Source organism: Eschrichtius robustus, chromosome 12, assembly GCF_028021215.1.
Source record: "Eschrichtius robustus isolate mEscRob2 chromosome 12, mEscRob2.pri, whole genome shotgun sequence".
NCBI lineage: Eukaryota > Metazoa > Chordata > Mammalia > Artiodactyla > Eschrichtiidae > Eschrichtius > Eschrichtius robustus.
In genome coordinates, this window is record NC_090835.1 from 30,774,383 (window position 1) to 30,790,261 (window position 15,879).

Consider the following 15,879-nt stretch of genomic DNA (forward strand, 5'->3'; position numbering starts at 1 on the left):
TCTTCCAACAAACAAAAGCCCAGGACCAGATGGATTCACAGGTGAATTCTATCAAAATTTAGAGAAGAGCTAACATTATTTCCTTCTCAAGCTCTTCCAAAATATAGCAGAGGGAGGAACACTCCCAAACTCATTCTACGAGGCCACCATCACCCTGATACCAAAACCACACAAAGATGTCCCCTCCAAAAAAAGAAAACTACAGGCCAATATCACGGATGAACATAGATGCAAAAATCCTCAACAAAATACTAACAAAGAGAATCCGGCAGCACATTAAAAGGACCATACACCATGATCAAGAGGGGTTTATCCCAGGAATGCAAGGATTCTTCAGTATATGCAAATCAATCAGTGTGATACATAATATTAACAAATTGAATGATAAAAACCATATGTTCATCTCAATAGATGCGGAAAAAGCTTTTGACAAAATTCAACACCCATTTATGATAAAAACTCTCCAGAAAGTAGGCATAGAGGGCACTTACCTCAACCTAATAAAGGCCATATATGACAAACCCACAGTCAACATCGTTCTCAATGGTGAAAAACTAAACCATTTCCTCTAAAATCAGGAACAAGACAAGGTTGCCCACTCTCACCACTATTATTCAACATAGTTTAGGAAGTTTTAGCCACTGCAATCAGACAATAAAAAGAAATAAAAGGAATCCAAATCAGAAAAGAAGTAAAACTGTCACTATTTGCAGATGACACGATACTATACATAGAGAATCCTAAAGATGCTACCAGAAAACTACTAGAGCTAATCAATGAATTGGGTAATGTAGCAGGATACAAAATTAATGCACAGAAATCTCTTGAATTCTTATACACTAATGATGAAAAATCTGAAAGAGAAATTAAGGAAACACTCCCATTTACCATTGCAACAAAAAGAATAAAATACCTAGGAATAAACCTACCTAAGGAGACAAAAGACCTGTATGCAGAAAATTGTAAGACCCTGATGAAAGAAATTAAAGATGATACAAAGAGATAGAGAGATATACCATGTTCTTGGATTGGAAGATTCAACATTGTGAAAATGACTATACTACCCAAAGCAATCTACAGATTCAGTGCAATCCCTATCAAACTACCAATGGCATTTTTCACAGAACTAGAACAAAACATTGCACAATTTGTATGGAAACACAAAAGACCCCAAATAGCCAAAGCAATCTTGAGAAAGAAAAACGGAGCTGGAGGAATCAGGCTCCCTGACTTCAGACTATACTACAAAGCTACAGTAATCAAGACAGTATGCTACTGGCACAAAAACAGAAATATAGATCAATGGAACAGGATAGAAAGCCCAGAGATAAACCCATGCTCATATGGTCACCTTATCTTTGATAAAGGAGGCAAGAATATACAATGGAACAAAGACAGCCTCTTCAATAATTGGTCCTGGGAAAACTGGACAGCTACATGTAAAACAATGAAATTAGAGCACTTCCTAACACCATACACAAAAATAAACTCAAAATAGATTAAAGACCTAAATGTAAGGCCAGACAGTATAAAACTCTTAGAGGAAAACATAGGTAGAACACTCGACATAAATCACAGCAAGATCCTTTTTGACCCCCTCCTAGAGCAATGAAAATAAAAATAAACAAATGGGACCTCATGAAACTTAAAAGCGTTTGTACAGCAAAGGAAACCATAAACACGATGAAAAGACAACCATCAGAATGGGAGAAAATATTTGCCAACGATGCAACTGACAAAGGATTAATCTCCAAATTATACAAGCAGCTCATGCAGCTCAATATCCAAAAAACAAACAACCCAATCCAAAAGTGGGCAGAACACCTAAATAGACAGTTCTCCAAAGAAGACATACCGGTTGCCAACAAACACTTGAAAGGATGCTCAACATCGCTAATCATTAGAGAAATGCAAATCAAAAGCACAATGAAGTATCACCTCACACCTGTCAGAATGGCCATCATCAAAAAATCTACAAACAATAAATGCTGGAGAGGGTGTGGAGAAAAGGGAACCCTTTTGCACTGTTGGTGGGAATGTAAATTGATACAGCCACTATGGAGAACAGTATGGAGGTTCCTTAAAAAACTAAAAATAGAACTACCATCTGACCCAGCAATCCCACTACTGGGCATATACCCTGAGAAAACCATAATTCAAAAAGAGTCATGTACCACAATGTCATTGCAGCACCATTTACAATACCCAGGATATGGAAGCAACCTAGGTATCCATCAACAGATGAATGGATAAAGAAGATGTGGCACATATATACAATGGAATATTACTCAGCCATAAAAAGAAACAAGATTGAGTTATTCGTAGTGAGGTGGATGGGCCTAGAGTCTCATACAGAGTGAAGTAAGTTAGAACGAGAAAAACAAATACCGTATCCTAACACCTATATATGGAATCTAAAAAAAAAAAATGGTTCTGATGAACCTAGGGGTAGGACAGGAATAAAGACGCAGACGTAGAAAATGCACAGGGAGGGGAAGGGTAAGCTGAGGACACGGGGAGGGGAAGGGTAAGCTGGGACGAAGTGAGAGAGTAGCATTGACATATATATACTACCAAATGTAAAATAGATAGCTAGTGGGAAGCAGCTGCATAACACAGGGATGTCAGCTTGGTGCTTTGTGACCACCTAGAGGGGTGGGAAAGGGAGAGTGTGAGGGAGGCACAAGAGGGAGGGGATATGGAGATATATGTATACATATAGCTGATTCACTTTGTTATACAGCAGAAATTAACACAACATTGTAAAGCAATTATACTCCAATAAAGATGTTTTAATAAAAAAGAAAATTCTAGAGAACCGAGAAAAACTAAAGAAAACCTAGTAACGTAATTGAGTTTAGCAAGGTCACAGAATACAATGGCAGTATACCTAAATCAATTGTTTCTATATATTTCTATACAAATTTGTAGTAGTAAACAATTGAAAATTCTAAATCTTAAAAATATTTACAATACCATGAAAAATATTAAATATTCAGGAATAAATTTAAGAAAATATATGTTAGACCTTTACAGTGAAAGCTATAAAACATTGCTGAGAGAAATTGAAGACCTAAATAAATGGGGGCATGTTGTTTATGGATCAGAAGACTGTATTTGTTAAACTGCCAATACTCTCTCAGTAAATCTGTTGGTTCAATCTAATCCCAATTAGAATCCCAACAGGCTTCTTTTTTTTTTTTTTTCAGAAATTAAGAAGATACTTCTGAAATTTATGTAGAAATTCAAAGGTCCTAGAATAGCCAAAACAGTTTTCAAAACGTAAAATTTATGCCTTATGATTTCAAAACTTGGTTTAAGCTTACAGTAATGAAGACATTATGTTCTTGGCATAGATACCAATAAAAAGTTCAGAAATACAACCACACATGTATAGTCAGTTGATTTTCAACCAAGGCATCAGAGCAATTTTTTGAGAACTGGAACTTCTGAGTATTCATATAGAAGAAAGAAAAATGAACCTCAACCCATACTTCATACCATTCACAAAAATTAATTTGAGATGAATCATATACCTAAATGTAAATACTAAAACTAAAGAGCTACTTTAAGAGATTTCTTAGGACCCAGAAAGCATTAACCATAATAAAAAATTAATTGACAAAATGGGCTTCAATAAAATTTAAAACTGCTCATCAAAAAGATATTATTAAGAAAATGAATAAGCAAGCCACAAACTGGGAGAAAATATTCTTAATACATATAACTGACAAAAGACTTGTATTCAGACTACATCCTACAACTCTATAATAAAAAGACATAACTTTTTAAGGCAAAAATAATTAAAGATTATACATTTGGTTAAATAAGCATACGAAGAAGAGCTCTATACCATCAGTCAGGGAAATTCAGATTTAAAACACAGTTACCACCACTACTTCATCCACTAGAATGGCTAAATTAAAAGAGACTGGAAATACTAAATGTTGTTGAGATGTAAAGCAATTTCATAAATTTCTAGTGTAAATGGAAAATGGTATAACCATTTTGGAAATACCTTTGGAAGTTTCTCATAAAGTTAAATATTTACCCTTTGACCCAACAGTTCCACTTCTTCGTGTCTATTCAAGGAAATGAAAATATGTGTACACAAATTTGAATTTCACAACAGTTTTATTTATGATAGGTGAAATCTTGAAATAATGCAAGTGTCCAACAACAGAAGACTGAACAAACAAATTGTGGTCTATTCATAGTGAGCTCCTACTCAGCAAAACAAGAATGAACTGCCAGTACATGCAACAACACTGATGAACCTCAAATCTTAGCCTAACTCTAAGAAGCCATTTACTGTGATTTCATTTATATAAAGTAATAGAATAGACAAAATTAATCTAAAGTGAAAGAAGTTAGTACTTGCCCTTAAACGGTATGAATGCTGAGATTGATTGGAGAGCTGCACAAAAGATCGGTCTGGGGTGATCAAAATGTTCTATATCTTGATAGGGTATGGTACACAGATGTATGAAACGGTCAAAACTCATTGAACTGAACCCTCAAAGTCTATGAGTTTCACAGTATGAACGTCAAAAAGATCATATGGTTAACATACATTGAGCATTTACCATATGCTAGGCACTATTAGAAGTGCTTACATGTATTTAAACACTGAATCCTAACTACTCTATGAGAGATGTGTCATTATTATCACCATTTTACAAATAAGGAAAGAGAGGCACAGAGAGGACTAAGTAACTGCAAAGATTATATAACTAGTGAGTGGTGGAACTGGAATCCAAATCCAGACAGTTTGGCTCCAGGGCCCAAACTCTTGCATCCCTCAGAGGAATATATTTAAAAGGTGTTGTCAGTAGAGGTTAACGGGAGGGAGTTGACAGAGAGATAAGGGAATAGAATATAATTCAAAATTTTTGAAGTATACCAGGGTAATTAAATTAAATCTCAAGATATGGCCATGTGAGTGGATTAAGGAGTGAAGAGGAGAGGAAAACTTTAAGAAAAGGTTAAGGGACCTTTAGGGTGTTGAACAGTATGTCAGAAGGTAAGATGAACCTGGTCCCAGCATTTTCCAGGAATGCGTGTACAGGATGGTGCGTGTGTACCTGAGGAGGTAGAAGGAGTGACTGGGGCATGAGGTGAAGCTGAAAGGGTGGAAGAGCCTGTCTCTGCAATGCCTCAGGCTTCAAAGAAGATAGGGTTCCCAGTCAGAAGACCAAACTCTCTTCTAGTGCCACCCCGCCCCATGGCCTCAAAGTAGGGGGCTGTAGAAGCACTGGTGAACTGCATAAGTGAACTTCAACTCCAGGCTTGAAGGGGAATTAATATATCAGAGAAAAGCCAGGTTTCAGTTAAGTTAAGGTGTGTAGGACCCTTAGAAGAATATAAAGAATATAGGTACTTTTCAGTAGTAAGGATTTCAAAAGGCACAGTGAAAGGGTGACTTGAGGATTAGCAAGAGAAAGATGGGACAGCTGTTTCAGGAAGAGATAGCTTGCTGGAGGATAGGAACTGGGAGGTAGAGATTGATTGCTGAACAGGTATAATGATGACACTTCTACAAGGAATTTGCCTTTCCTTGGTTCAGCCATGAGCTACTACCCTGGCAGCCCTGACCTCCAGTCATCAACTCCCCTCTCTCCATGTAAGGACTTGTGGTGATTTGCTTTTCCTGGGGAAATTGCTTTTAATACACTAGTAATATGTAATTACTTCCCCTGACCACGTGGAAATTACTATTGCAATCTCTGCTTACACCACTTAATAATCACAATATGATGGTGAAAAAGATAGATAAAGTCATTGTAATCAGATTTTCTCTTGAGAAATTGAAGCTAAAGTGAAAAATTATTTTGAAAGGCTCAAGAATAAAAGTCTTAGAACCTTGTTTTTTGTTATTTCAGGAGCATGAAAACAGAATGAGGTTCTAAAATTCTGGAAAAGATCACTTTATGATTGCTAGGTTATGAAATTGTAATTTTTTGTTTGTCATTCCTTTTTAGCAAGGCAATGCTGGCTAGAGCTGTGTACTGTTAGCAACTCAGGCTCTTTACACACACGCAACATGAATCCATTATCTTCAGGTCTTTCCTATGATATTGGCAGAGAATAGGGGCACAGGAAATGAAAAGAGTTCTGGGACAACCAAGAGCTTGTTATTGCAAGCTCTTGAATGTGTCTGTGTGCGCGGGTGTGTGTGTGTGCCTGTGTGTGCATGTGTTTCACCAGTGCAATGAAGCCATATGGCCAAAACATTTCAGTAAAAACTAGAAACTGATGCTTTGAATAATGCTTTCACCCTTTGGCAGTCAGTTGTTTCACGTAAAATTCCATGCTGGAACTAGATACCATAAACTCTCTTATCAATCCAAGAAACAAACTAAACAGAACTGTCTCTTCTTTATCAAGATTGCTGTCTTTCCTGTGCTTATTTCTTAAGGACCCATAATTATAAATATTTTAGATCAAGAGCTCTTCCCTGATGGCCTAGAGTTGCACATAGGAATAAAGTGATTAGTGATCAAGAAAAATGCAAAAAAGGGATTTTAAGAGTGAATGATATCCCCAAGGATAATGAAAATATTTTATAAAGATCAGCTGTAATTCAGATAACCCACCTGTTAATAGTAGAGAGTTCATACCCTTTTCTAAAACTTCAGAAAATTATCACAGAATTTATATGAATAATGAGTCATTTGTGGAAGCTTATGAAAGTTGTAACCTTTATAAATATCAGCTAAACCCAAAAAACATTTCTATCCACTAAACTAAAAAAAATTTTCTATTTCCTCTAACCAAGGAAGATTTGTGAAAGATATTCCCATCTTTTCCAGGAATTACTCCCATCTGTACTTCTAAGAGATGGATTCACTAAATAACTTACCAGTTCTCACACATTTATGGTGTTTGTCGAATGATGATATAATGAAAGGTTGAAAGTATTTGTGTAGGCATGTATGTATATGCATGTCTTCGTATATTCATACACACACATGCATACCATTATTTGTTGAGTACTTTCCGTGAAGCATGAGTCCAGGCAGAGGGAATAAAAGCAGTTTGACTGGGATATATAAGAAGTGTGTAAATCACACCTACAACACAAGCAACAAAATCAAAAGTAAACAACTGGGATTACATCAAACTAAAAAGCTTCTGCACAGCAAAAGAAACCATTAACAAAGTGAAAAGACAACCTATGAAATGGAAAAAATATTTGCAAGCCATATATCTGATAAGGAGTTAATATCAAAAAATATACAAAGAACTCATACAACTCAATAGCAACAAAACAATCCAATTAAAATGGACAAAGGACCTGAATAGACATTCTTCCAAAGAAGATATACAAAAAGCCAACAGGTATATGAAAAAATGCTCAACATCGCTAGTCATTAAGTAATTGCAAACTAAAACCACAGTGAGATATAACTCATACCTGTTAGAATGGATATCATCAAAAAGACAAGAGACAAATGTGTATGATTGCAGAGGAAAGGGAACCTTTGTGCTTTGTTGGTGGGATTGTAAATTGGTATAGCCACTATGGAAAACAGTGTGGAGGTTCCTCAAAAACTTAAAAATAGAACTACCAAATGATCCAGCAATTCCACTTATGGGAACATCGTCAAAGGAAACAAAAGCACTAACTCAAAAAGATATCTGCACCCCCATATTCATTGTAGCATTATCTACAAGAGCCAAGACATGGAAACAACCTAAGTGTCCGTCTATAGATGAATAAGGAAGTTGTGGCATATATGTACAATGGAATATTTTTCAGCCATAAAAAAGTGAGAAAATCCTACCATTTGCAACAACATGGATAGACCTTGATGGCATTTTATGCTAAGTGAAGTAAGTCAGATAGAGAAGGATAAGTACAGTATGATCTCACTTATATGTGGACTCTAATGAAAACAAAGCAAAACAAAAACCACCAGACTCATGGAAAAAGAGATCAGATTTGTAGTTACTAGATGTAGTGGGGGGTGGGGGTGAGGGCAGAGCAGGAATTGAAGGAAAGTAATCAAAAGGTACAAACTTCTAGTTATAAGATAAATAAACACTAGGGATGTAACGTACAGCATGGTGACTATAGTTAACACTACTGATGAGCTATATAGGAAAGTTGTTAAGAGAGTAGATCCTGAGAGTTCTCATCACAAGGAGAAATCTTTTTTTTTTCTTTCTTTTGTATGTGTATGAGATGATGGATGTTAACTAAATCTATTGTGGTAATCATTTCACAATACATGTAAATCAAATCATCATGCTGTACACCTTAAACTTATATAGTGATGTCAATTATTTCTCAATAAAACTGTGGAAAAAAAGAGAAAAAATGGGTGTAGTAGGTAAGGGCCTGGTTTCCTGGACTTGCTCTGTTTAAAGGAGGTCGACACCAGTTCCCAAGCAGATCTGGCAGATTCTGATTGGGTCTTCAGGTGCAGCCAGCTGGAGGGTTCATCTAAGCAGAGAATAAAGGGGGAGGGTCCTGAGAAAAAATGCCCAGCACATTCCCATACCTCCCTGGGCCTGGAAGCCCTTATTAGTTGTTCAGAACGAAACTCAGATGTCACCTCCAAGCGTTTCCTAGATGTAGGAAGACTCAAAATATTTATTTCAAAAAAAAAAGAGATAATTTAAAAAGCAGTTATTAACTCTAGAAATCTAAAGAAGTTGCATAAGGAAAGGAAAGGTAATCATAGAGCATCACTTGGCTCAGTTGTGTACAATATTTACATAGTCACAATAAGGTAAACACAGAATATGAATTTTAAAGAAAAGAGAGAAAGAGAAAGAATGAGAGATAATTATCTAGGGAGGATGGAGTCAGAAAAGTTAGGTGTATAACTGAGCTAAAAATCTTATCTACCATAATAGGAAGTCAGCAGATAATGTCTAAAATTGATGAATCAAGAGGTATTATTTTAAAATACAGGGAGAGGCTTCCCTGGTGGCGCAGTGGTTGAGAATCTGCCTGCCAATGCAGGGGACACGGGTTCGAGCCCTGGTCTGGGAAGATCCCACGTGCCACGGAGCAATTAGGCCCGTGAGCCACAACTACTGAGCCTGCGCGTCTGGAGCCTGTGCTCCGCAACAAAAGAGGCTGCGGTAGTGAGAGGCCCGTGCACCGCTATGAAGAGTGGCCCCCACTCGCCGCAACTAGAGAAAGCTCTCGCACAGAAATGAAGACCCAACACAGCCAAAAATAAATAAATTAATTAATAAAATAAAATACAGAGAGAAAAAAGGGTTAAGAGTTGACAGTATGATTGCATGAGTGGAGAAGTGACAAAGGGCTACATTTTGTATAAAACTTTTGTTAAGCCCGTGTCTAACACCTGATAAGCACTTAGCACCTATGGGGAAGAATGGATGAATGCCATTCCTGATAGGACAAACCAGCTGAAAGATTGGAATTGGGGCATAATGTTAAGTTTTTAAGGAATGGAACCCAAATTTGTAACAACAATAATAATGCTAGTATAATAATGTTAATAATTAGTGTTGGATAGCTGGAAACCCCAGTACCTCCATATAACCTGGATTTTACCAAGCCATGGTGTTTCACCATATGGCATGCATACTGGATTTGTCCCTTACATTTCACTTCCTATGCTAACCTTCAAACCAGACCCTCCTCACTTCATGCTTAAATGACTGATGGAGGCTAATTGGTGCTTCTGTGCCTCAGTCTGTCTCTACTCTGCCTCAGCCTTCTTCCCAGGACCACCAGACGTTCCTGCATCAGGGTTAGTCCACACTTCCAATACTCTACTTTTCTCACATTCGGCTTCAAGAACCACAGTGACACTTGACCCTCTGGGATCCAAGTTTCTCTTCTTGATCTTCCAGCTCCTCCAGAACCTGGCCTCACTGCCCTATCCCACATTACTTCCCACACTTCCCCAGAGCGCCGCATCCCGCTGGTCAAGCCAACCTTATTGTTACATCACACTCAGTCCTACCTCCTACCTTTTATTACACCTGACTCCTTTTTCCCCGAAAGACCAGAGCATTCTCATCACCTGGGAATAAAATGTTACTGTTGAGACATCTACAAAGAAAATAATTTTACATATTTAATCAATAATTTACTGCAATCTCTTTTACTTTTCTACTACGGAAACAAGCTCAGGTTCTCCTCCATATTTTTTGTTTTGTTTTGTTTTGTTTTTCTCCTCCATATTAAAATCAATACTTCTAAATGGAATTTGACTTTTAAAATGACATTATTATTTCCTTTATCAATTAATGTATCTTTTAATTTTGATAAGTTAATAAAACAGACCTTATATAAACTGTGCTTCTAAGCAAATAATGGAGGAGCCTAATATTTTAATCAAAGCACAGACAATTTTAAATACTGCTTTTCTTTTAACTGCAAAAATTCTTTTTTCTGCTTTTGCCCTGCCATCTTATATATGTCATAATTTGTTACTAAACGATTATTTGCTCCTTTTCTTTAACTCAGTAAGACCATTTAGAGAATTTATTTGATGAAGTATTGAGGGGTCTAATTGTTTAATGGGCAGAAATTAGTCCCTGCAAGAGTACTTTAAAAACTGGCAAATACCTGGCATAATTACAAATTCGTTAGAAGAATCTATTTCTGTACACTAGGTTAATTGGTTATAAATAAACAGCAATGGCTGCAGTTTAGACCCAGCTTCTAATTTCAGTTTCATCCGTGCTTTTTTTTTTAACAAATATAAGTGGCTAATTGTGATCAAATTAGTCCTCTTGAAGGGACAATTGGCTACTTATCCTTGATTTTCAAGATTTAAGTGGTCTAATGCACCTACAATTAGCTTCCGACTAGCATACTGCCTACTGATCTAGAGTTACTTCCCTAAGTTGTCAAAGCCTTGTCTCACCGTGGGAACTCTTTAGCCAGATGATCGGTGTACAGTTTAGATCATGATGATTTCTTTGGAAGAATCAAGACAATTTTTAAGAAAATCGAAGCCAAAACAGATAGATTTGCCTAAAGGGGAAAATTGCTTTGGGGCTGGTTGATCCAGACGATTGCCTCAATTCTGGACTTTGCATTTCATATATGTGATTTTACATAGTACTTACTCCTCTTTCCCTTTTTAATTTTAGTGGTGCAATCTATGCATTGACTTGGTGGCATTTACCAGTGAAATATTCAAAGGAGCAGTTTTCCAGTCACTGGATGGAATTATTGTCTCAGCTAACTGTAAGCTACGGAAGATCTTCACTTTAAAATGCAAGCCTCAAGACACTGCTGATAAAGATGGTATGTTCAAGCTGCTATTAAGATTTTTTAGTTCTTCAATTTTTAAAAAATTAGACATGCCTTTGGACAGTAAGAGTACATGGTAGTAGTTTTTGAAAATTTATCTTACTCTATTTAATTGTGGAAAGAACACTTAACATGAGATCTATTTCAACAAATTTTAAAGTATACAATATTTTATTGTTGACTGTAGGTACAGTGTTGTACAGCAGATCTCTAGAGCTTATTCATCTTGACTGAAATTATATTAATATATTAATTTTCTAATGATCATGTTAAAATAGAAAGATGATTGAGTTATTCCTCATATTATTTCTAAAGAGACTGGAAATAATACATTAATTACTCATTAGATAATTAATAAATATACTCTGCAGGAAACTGAGCCATCTAGAATTCATAAAGCAGCACAAACTCTCCTGCTAAGATAATCTTAAACAACTGAAAGTATTGAGAGACTACTGATGCTTCTTTTTGAGTTTCGTCTGGGATTATTTTTAACAAAATCAATTCTTCTAGAAGCCCAGGAAACAGGACTGCACATAAGATGGCAAAGGTGATTTCTTAGAAGTTTGCATGTAGACTTTAGATTTGTGCTCCATCTGGATGAGTGCCTATGAAATCCTTCTGTGTTTCATTCTGTGGAACAGGACACTGTAAATTTCATTTGATAATAAAACACAGCAATGCATTTACAGTTCCCCAGAGAGATCATAAGCCAGGAAGTATGGCCACTCATATACCACTTAAAGGCTATACAGGAAAGTGAAAGATTTCATTTTAAAAAAAATGGCACCCAGCTAATAAGAAACCTCAAAATTTATAGAAATATAGGTAAATTCTACATCAGATCATGAGGTAAATCATAACCTAATTAATACTTTTAATAAATGTAAGGAAAAAAGTGAATCAAAAATTGGCAGATTAAATACATGTTTTTATCTCTGATTTTTCCTTAAGCTGCAATAAAATTATAACATAGGAATAAAAATGGTATAAATCCACCAAAATGAAGAGGAGATAACAACATAAAAATGTTCATAAATTCTGTAAGATTGAGGAGTGACAACTGACTTAAAAGAGCAGAGAAAGCTGAAACTTTTAGGTTTACAGAGAGATTTACCAGTAAGATTCATAACATAGAACCTCAGGTGGGATAAAGAATTGGCTGTCCTAGGAGAGGGTTCAATATGATGGCATAGGAAGATACTGAACTCAGCTCCTCCCACAGACACAACAAATCTACAACTACATATGGAATAATTGTCTCAGAAAGGATGTGAAAACTGGACGAATAGAGTCTTCCACAACAAAGGGTTAAAGGACAGCATCAAGACAGGTAGGAGAGGCAGAGATAAGTCTGCGCAAGGGAAAAAAACCACACCCCAGCCACAGCAATCCACAAATGGGAGCGATCACAAGGGTATGGATCTTTTCCCTGAGGAGAAGGATATTTGAGCTCCACATCAGGCACCCCAACTGCTAGGTCCTACACAAGAGAGACAAGACTCCAAAACACCTGGCTTTGAAAACCAATGGGGAATATGTCCAGGAAAACTATAGAACTGCAGGGATCAGAAACCCACTCTTAAAGGGCTCACATGCAGACCCACCAGACCCAAAAACCAGTTGACCCACAGGACACAAACACCAGTTGAAAAGCACATGGATCATAGGTGAAGGGGTCCTACTTACTAATCTCGAAGCATCTGCTGGAGAGGCAGGAACCAGTTGGGACACTCTCCCAGGACTGAAACACTGGCAGTAGAGCTTTTTGCAATCTTGGGCTAGTTTGTAATGTCAGTGCTGGCAAGCACCATTTTGGAATTCTCCCTCTAACCTATTATGCCAGTGGGCCCACCCTGCTGGGAACCCCACCCTTAGGGCTGTGCCTTGGCTGGGCACTGCAGCCAGTCTGGGGACCAGCCCCACCCACCAGTGTACCACCACAACTCCAAAACTAGAAGGCACACACAGCCCACATAGGGAGGCAGCCATTGAATGCTTGGCTCTGGTGGCCAAGCAGGATTGTGCTTCTGAACCCCACAGGACATGTCCTAAATAAGACCACTCCTTCAAGACTGGGAGAGATAGCTGATTCACCTGATACATAGAAACAAACAGAGAATAAAGCAAAATAAGGAGACAGAGGAATATGTTCCAATTGAAAGAATAAGATAAAACCTCAGAAAAAGAAATAAATGAAACAGAGATAAGAAGTCTCCTGACAAAGAGTTCAACGATGATCATAAAGTTGCTTATCAAACTTGGAAGAAGAATGAATCAACACAGTGAGAACTTCAACAGAGAGAAAGTATAAGAAAGTACCAAAGAGAGTTAGTAACTGAACTGAAAATTACACTAGAGGGGTTCAACAGCAGACTGGATGAGATAGCAGAATGAATCAGTAAGCTTAAGACAAAGCAATGAAAATCACTCAGACAGACCAGCAAAATGAGAAGAGAATTTTAAAAGTGAAGATACCTTAAGGGACCTTTGGAACAACTTCAAGTGAAATAACATTCGCATTATAGGGATCCCAGAAGGAGAAGAGAGAGAGAAAGACCCAAAACAATTATTTGAAGAAATAGTGGCTGAAAACTTCCCTAATATGGGGAAGGAAATAGACATCCAGGTCCAGGAAGCATAGAGTTCCAAATAAGATGAACCCAAAGAGACACACACATCAAGACACATTATAATTAAAATGGTAAAAGTTAAGGATAAAGAGAGTCCTAAAAGCAGCAAGAGAAAAACAACTCGTTACATACTAAAGCCCACAAGGCTATTAGGAGATTTTTTAGCATAAACTGTACAGACCAGAAGAGAGTGGCTTGACATATTCAAAGTGCTAAAAGGAAAAAAAGTCCAACCGAGAATTCTGAACAAGGTTATCATTCAGAATTGAAGGAGAGAGTAAGAGTTTCCAAGATAAACAAAAGCTAAAAGAATTCATCAACACTAAGCCAGCCCTAGAAGAAATATCAAAGGGACTTCTTTAAGCTGAATAAAAAGTAGCACTAATTAATAATAAGAAAATGTATGAAAGTAAAAGTCTCACTAAGAAAAGGTAGATATATAATAAAGGTAGTGGATCAATCACTTACAAAGCAACCATGAAGGTTAAAAGACCAAAATGGTAAAATTAACTAAAATTACGATAATTAGTTAAGGGAAGCATGCAAAAAGATGTCATCAAAAGTACAAAACATGGGGAGGGGTAGTAAAAAGATAAAGCTGTGGAATGTGTTCAAAATTAAGCTGTCACCAACTTAAAACTGGCTACAGTTTACATAAGATGCTGTATGTGAACCTCACAGTAACCACATACAAAAAAACTTTATAGCAAATACACAAGAGAAAATGAGAAATGAATCTAAACATAATACTAAGGAAAACCATTGAGACACAAAGGAAGAGAGAAAGAGAAGAAGAAAGAAACAGAGAGGAACTACAAAAAGAGCCATCTTCTCAATAAACACAGAAAAAGCATTTGATAAAATTCAACATTTATTTATGATAAAAACTCTCAACAAAGTGGGTATGGAGGGAACTACCTCAACATAATAAAAACCATGTATGACAAGCCCACACCTAACATCATACTCAACAGTGAAAAGTGAAATCTTTTCCTCTAAGATTAAGAACAAGACAGGGGTGCCCACTCTCACCACTTTTATTCAACATAGTATTGGAAGTCCTATCAAGACCAGTTAGGCAAGAAAAAAAAAATAAAAGGCATCCAGATTGGAAAGGAATAAGTTAAACTGTCACTATTTGCAGAAGACATGATATGATATGTAGAAAACCCTAAAGACTTCTCCAGAAAAAATGGTGGAATGAATTTAGTAAAGTCACAAGAAACAAAATCAATATACAGAAATTTGTGGCACTTCTATACACTAATAATGATCTATCAGAAAGAGAAATTAAGGAAACAATCCCTTTTTACAGTTGCATCAAAAGGAATAAAACACCTACTAATAAGTTTAACCAAGGAGGTAAAAGATCTGAATACTAAAAACTATAAGACACTGATGAAAGAAATTAGAGAAGACACAAATAAATGAAAAGATATTCTGTGTTCATGGATTGGAAGAATTAATATTGTTAAAAAGTTCATACTACCCAAAGCAATCTGAAGATTCAGTGCAATCCTTATCAAAATTTCAATAGCATATTTCACAGAACTAGACCAAATAATTCTAAAATTTGTATGGACCACAGAAGATTTCAAATAGCCAGAACAATCTTGAGAAAGAAGGACAAAGCTGGAGGTATCATGCTTCCTGATTTCAAGCTCGACTGCAAAGCTCTAGTAATCAAAACAGTATGGTACTACCATAAGAACAGATACACAGATCAGTGAAGCAGAATTGAGAGCCCAGAAATAAACCCACACATATGTGGACAATTAATTTACAACAAAGAAGCAAAGAACATACAGTGGAGAAAGGATAGTCTCTTCAGTGAATGGTGTTGGGAAAACTGGATAGCCACATGCAAAATGTAACTAGACCACTATTTTACACCATACATTAAAGTTAACTCAAAATGGATTAAAGACTTGAATGTAAGACCTGAATCCATAAAATTCCTAGAAGAAAACACAGTAACCTCATTGACATTGT

The 15,879-nt window shown here is 36.6% G+C and overlaps 1 protein-coding gene across 9 annotated transcripts in view; it reads left to right on the plus strand.

The window, feature by feature from the left end:
* The window catches only part of CFAP20DC (CFAP20 domain containing), a 265,772-nt gene that overhangs the window by 108,603 nt on the left and 141,290 nt on the right, over window positions 1–15,879 (plus strand). For all 9 annotated transcript variants that reach the window (XM_068558750.1, XM_068558754.1, XM_068558751.1 and 6 more), the window contains one exon: window positions 11,092–11,248. In XM_068558750.1, coding sequence (XP_068414851.1) covers window positions 11,092–11,248 — 157 coding nt within the window. The remainder of the gene's footprint in view (window positions 1–11,091; window positions 11,249–15,879) is intronic.